This window comes from Tupaia chinensis, unplaced genomic scaffold, assembly GCF_000334495.1.
Source record: "Tupaia chinensis unplaced genomic scaffold, TupChi_1.0 Scaffold000276_2, whole genome shotgun sequence".
NCBI classification, from domain to species: Eukaryota; Metazoa; Chordata; class Mammalia; order Scandentia; family Tupaiidae; genus Tupaia; species Tupaia belangeri.
The window spans coordinates 2,712,800-2,718,799 of NW_006159759.1; the positions used below are offsets into that span (position 1 = coordinate 2,712,800).

Consider the following 6,000-nt stretch of genomic DNA (forward strand, 5'->3'; position numbering starts at 1 on the left):
CTATTTACTTAGAAATTGCATACCTAGAATCTTCAGCTCAGCACTAGCATAAATGGCTCCATATTTATTTTCAGCCAAACACTGATACATTCCAGCATCTGATTGATTCACACTGTGGATCATCAATACTCCATTAACCATCTCAACCCTACTCTGTAATGGAATGAAAAAAATTAGATCTAGAAAGTAAACAGATCGTACAAATTTTGTAGGTATTCTCTCCTAGACTAAGGGGAAAAAGCCTCCAACTAATACAGTGAAACATTATTGTCTACTTCACACAAAATTACTGCATATTATAACATGCCTTTTGTGAAGTATAACTACTTCTAGGTCAGAAAAGAAATTATATTATTTTCAAGTAAGTTTTACTTTGGGTTTTGTTTTAAACTGAGCTTTGTTTCATTCACTAGTTGAGCTTGTGAAATATAACACAATAGCCAGATCATGAGTTCATTTGAATTCCTCTTACAGAGAAAAAGCAGGGTTTCAAATGGTAGGGAAAAAAAAAAAAAAAAACAACAACTGAGGTTGTGGGCACACAGGACTGAAGTTAAAAACAGCACAGGTTATAATGAAAACCCTTTACTACATTGATCTGACGAGGAGGTTGCCTTTTCTCTCACTTCCAAACAGGTTAACACAAACAGCAAACTGCCTTGCAACTGAGTTCTGAATAAAATTGTTGATCGGGAAATATAAACTTTATTATCATAAGAAATCTAATAGAGGAGACAAATATTTGAGCAAGTACAAAATTGAGGTAAACTGAGGCCAAGAACACATTTCAAGAACAAAGTTTAAATTTAAAATGTCACTAAATGACCAGGTTTCCCATCTACTTAATCCCATTGAAATAATTTTTCAGTCTGAATGAGCAGTGATTTGATTATTAGTAGTAATGCTACCTCATTTGACATCCTTTTCTGAATAAACCGATTTTTATTTAGCAGACACATTGTGTTACTTTCATGCTGGAGATAGAAAATATGAGTAGTATACCTCCTCTTCAGGTTTACCTGGCATCTCTGGGAAAATGAGAAAGTCTAGGACTCAATGTACGAAGGTATCTGTGCTCCGCTCAAGTTTCCTTAAATAGCTCTAGATTCCATTGTATTTGCACTTGACTTTCTACGTAATTGCTTCTGTTTTGGCCTACCTGCTTTTCTAACTGGTTTAGAATAAAGGAATGTTCCCTCTATGGCCTCAATTCAAAAAGGGGGTGAGTTAGAATGATTACCCATCCTGTAAAGTTAAATGGTAATTGATTTATTTTTCAATCCAATGCAATAGATTTACTCAAAAGAAACTTAAGTGAGCAGGTAGCAGAATGTCACAAAAGAACTCTGGACCCAGCAGAGTAGGGTTCTATTCCAGTCTCCTAACTATATGTGAGATCCTGGGCGAATCTCTCCACTTCTAGTGATTAACTCTCATCATCTGGAGTGTGACAGCAATAAGCTTGATGACATCCAAAAGTAAGCTAGAAATGGCAAGGGACCTATGATAATCACCGATCTTTTCCTAAGAATTTACAGAATTGAAAACATTTTAAGGAAACAAAACAACACAATCAACAATGTAATGAGGGAAATTAACATAAAAAGAAAAATTTGCTTTCATATATGCTATAATTTTCAATCCAAATATATTTAAAGCCTGAAGTGGGAATTGGATTTCAACAAGCCTAAAAAAAGCCTAGTTTGTGCCACGAAAAGTCTTGCCCAAATTACCCTGGAGTAGATTAGCAGTTCTCAACAGTACCTGAAGCATGAAGGGTACTCCGTTCTTCAACCAGCGATATGTGGGCCTGGGTTTCCCAGTGGCCTTACACTCCCATCGGAGAGGGCTACCGCTATCTAACTGAGTATCATTCAGTTTTTCCATCCAATGTGGGTAGGCTGTAAGTATTTAAGCATTAAAAAAGGTGATTTCATTACTCAAATACTTTACTAACTTAAAAATTCACATGGAAAAGTTAATGGCAATAGGTGTTTTAGAAGAAGCAGAGGATTGCATGACACATAGAGCTCTCATTTCCTGGACCAAAACAAATCAAAACAAAAAGCAACGAGGTATTTCAATAATTTGAAACACCTTTGTAAACTAACTCAAGTAAATCTTTTTATTAATGATTTTTACCCATTTTAAACCTAGTGGTTTGATTCCCTCCAAGGCACCAGAACTTGTTTAGCTGGATGTCAGACACTTAGGCCATCATCCTTTCAAAATACTGCAGGGGCCTTCACTCTGGCAGAAGTAGCAAAAATCCTACCACTGAATAACTATCCTGCATTTGATTTTTTCTTAATAGAACCTAAGTGGCTTTGGGCAAATAATTTATGAATTCAAATTCTACTTAGTATAAAATTTCTCTTACCATAACTATATTCTTCCAATGTGATCTTTTTTTTTTATTAAGATTTTAGCCAGGCCACAGTAGACTACAGGGTCAGCCAAAACACCATGATACATGGAAGCCATATTGGAAGGCCTGGGTTCCATTTCTGGGTTCACTTGAACATGCCATGTGCACCTCTGATCCTGACTGACTGGCTGGAAAGCTGGTGATCGGGGGAGACTGCACCATGAAAAGATCTTGTCAAGGTTCTCTCTCACACACAAAAGAAGTAAAGAAACTTAAAAGTAATTAAAAAACATTTATTTATCAAGAAAGAGATACTGGGAACCAGCAGTTAGTGTAATGGCTATGTCGCTGGACTCCCACGTAGTCGACTGTGGTTCGCGTCCCGGACCTGGTGGCTTAAAACTCGCGCCAGGCGCATGTGCGTGTGTGCCCAAGATCCCAAGAGGAGAATGGAGGAGAAGGAATTGTGGCATGACCATCCCCCCTGGGGGGTGATTTCTTGCTTTCTGTGTCTCTGTCTCTCTCTGTCTGTCTGGCGAACGCTTACGCCCTATAGCAAAAAAACCTCTCAAAAAAGAAAAAGAGATACTAATAATTCAATTTAAAGTGTTTTTCCTCAATTGGCCAATTAAAAAAACATCGATTAAAAGGGATACATGATCCAAAAATATTTTCTTTAAAAGAGTTGAAGCAATAAATAGAAGAAATATTGAACTAATTTTAGTATTTCTCTTTAGCAATATTTTTGGGGAAAAAGTATAGTGTTTACTTTATCTATGCTAGTGAGGACTCTGATCAGTCATTCTTTAAGTTCAGTTATGTCAGTTATGTAGTTCTAAGTAGTCCCTGTTCAATGAGGAGTATATACTTGGTAGAGGAGATCTAAAGTCAGGAGGAGATCTAAAGTCAGACACCAAAGGAAAGTACAGCATAAGAATTATGTGTTGAAGAAAACTGCATATGAGTATTAGAATAATAGATCTAAAGGAGCAGATATCCCAAACCAAAACTAGTTCAGGAGGGAGGAGGAAGAACTCTTAGTTTTCATTCATTTGGTTTTGTTATAGGGTGTGTGTGCTCACCACAGAGAGATAGTGGAAGAGAGAAAGAAATCATCCCACTGTCCCAAAGAGGGGATGGCCACGTGATAATTCCTTTTCCTCCATTCTCTTCTCAGGATTTTGGGCACGCACACGCACGGGCCCAGCATGATCTTCAAGCTGCTGGGTCTCAGATATGAACTGTACATCTGGCCATGTGAGATCTAGCACCTTAAACTTTTTTCCTTTTGCTAGCTCAGCACTCTCATGTAGTAAATGCTATCCTAGAGAATGAAATGAATCTCAACCCCAGTAACAATCATTCTGAAAATAAATAAATTCCATTTTATGAAATCAGAAACTCTGGCTCCAAGGAGTTAAGGAAATTTACTAAAGACCTTTACTTGTCTCTGAGTAGGTATTCTATTTTGATTAAAAGTAGCTCATTGGTCTTCTAGCCAGTATTGTTTGGTCTTTTAGGGATCCTAGTGTGGCATGGCATAGTCAGGCTTTTGGGACCTTAAAACATATTCTGTACTTCATCCTGTAAGACTAGAAACTACTATTCAAAAATGATATCCTTGTAAATTTCAAATATTAATCCTAACTTTTATGCCTGCTTTTGTAATCAGTCTCTTTGTAGTTACAAGTCATATGTGGTAAAAATGCTGGTAGGAGTGATGAGATACAAAATCAGCATTAAACTCTTTTTTTAGAGATTTTTGCTCTAGGGTGTGTGTGTGTGCACTTGCCTAAGAGACAGACAGAAAGAGAGAAATCACCCCCCAGGAAGATGGTCATGCCATAATCCCTTCTCTATTCTCCACTCAGGATTTTGGGTATGTACACACACACCCGGCGTGAGTTTCAAGCTGCTGGGTCTGGGATTCAAACTGAGGTCAACCACGTGGGAGTCCAGTAATGTAACCATTACACCATCTGCTGGTCCTTAAAGTCTACATTCATATTTGGGTTCTCTGTTAACTTTCCTGCCTTTCTTTGCCAGAGTAGTTCACACTACCCACAACATTGTAATTTCAGCAGACTAGTTTGCTGTCTCCCAAGTACACATTGTATTTTCTTTAAATTGTGCATGAAACATTCCACTTCTCTGTCTCCTTTCATGCTACCCATAATTCCAGATGTAGTATAAATGAAATAAATTAATCGCACCTCAAAGGGGAGTCTTCTGCACCATCTCTGAACATCTGTACTTCTTACTCATTTGGAAAATGATCATGTAGTAGCTTGTTAGTCTTCTACTATTGCTGTCTTAAATTGTTGTTGAATTCTTTAGTTATAATTGGACACCCTTGCAGATAGTGAGATCATGGAGCACAGAGTCAAGAGTCCATCTCCTTCTAGCCTATGAGGTGGGCCACAACTTCAAAAAGTTCGTGGAAAATATGCATTATGAAAACACATGCATGGATTTCAAAAATTTTTGTACCAAATATAAACCCATACTTTTTCATTTTTAGTGAACTTTCTGAAGTATCATATATTTACTTCAGATATGACATTTTCTCACATAGATAATTATGAAATACTGATTGTGCTTAATGATCTTTTATTATTTATTTATTTATTCATTATTTTTTTCTAAAAGTTTTTGCCCTAGAGCATATTCATTTGCTGGAGAGAGACAGAGAGAAGCAGTGAGAAAGTGCAGAATCATGCCCACCTCTCCACCAGGGAATGGTCATGCCACAATCCCTTCTTCTCCATTCTTTTCCTGGGATTTTGGGTATGTATGCACACATGCATGGCATGATTTTCAAGACTCCAGGTCCAATACTTGAACTGTGGTCAGCTATGTAGGAGTCCAGTGCTTTATCCACCATATCAACTGCTGGTCTCTTAATTTTTTTTTTAAGTATGTACATATGTATGTCTTTATTGAATTACTACTTTCATAAATGAGAGGTAGAGAGAGACAGACAGAAAGACAGCATTCCCAACAGTCTTGATGCCATGACCCACCCCATCTCAGACAGCCATGGATTGTGGGCAGGCATGCCTGACACACTCAGTGAGGTCTCCCAATGTGCGCTTGGCATGAGCCTTGTGGGTCAGCCTTGGAGGGCACTGTGCTTATTGCTGCACCATCCTCTGCCCCGAAATATCTCTCTTTCAATGTAATGTGACTAATGCTGGGATATGTAGCTGTGGAAGTTAAAAAGAAATAGAAAAGGAACAATACGGTTACTAAAATGAAAAATTAGAAAAGAATGTTAAAATAGAAAATAAAAACAGCTTGTTATCCAGAAAAAAATGAAAAATTGAAATAAGTTTTCTTCCGACATTCTTGGGAATACTCTATAAAGTAGCCTTCTGTGCTCATGATTCCAAAATGAATTTGACATTGGAACCCTCTCAAAAAAGATTAATAACATTAAACAAATAAATTTCTGCTTTCCTTTCTTAAAAAATATGTTTTGTGAGGCCCACAGGTAGTAAAGTAGTTAAGGTGCTGGACTCCCACATGGTTGACCACAGTTTAAGTCCCAGACCCAGCAACTTGAAACTTACATCATATGTGTGCGCATGCGTGTCCAAAATCCTGAGAGGCGAATGGAAGAGACGTGACTG

The 6,000-nt window shown here is 37.6% G+C and overlaps 1 protein-coding gene across 1 annotated transcript in view; it reads right to left on the bottom strand.

Moving 5' to 3' along the window:
- CNTN5 (contactin 5) overlaps positions 1-6,000 on the bottom strand; it is a 515,333-nt gene that overhangs the window by 271,793 nt on the left and 237,540 nt on the right. The window contains exons 9-10 of the mRNA XM_006150105.2: positions 1,765-1,901; positions 24-153 (exon numbers count right to left, since the gene is read on the bottom strand). Of these exons, the coding sequence (XP_006150167.1) occupies positions 24-153; positions 1,765-1,901 (267 nt within the window). The remainder of the gene's footprint in view (positions 1-23; positions 154-1,764; positions 1,902-6,000) is intronic.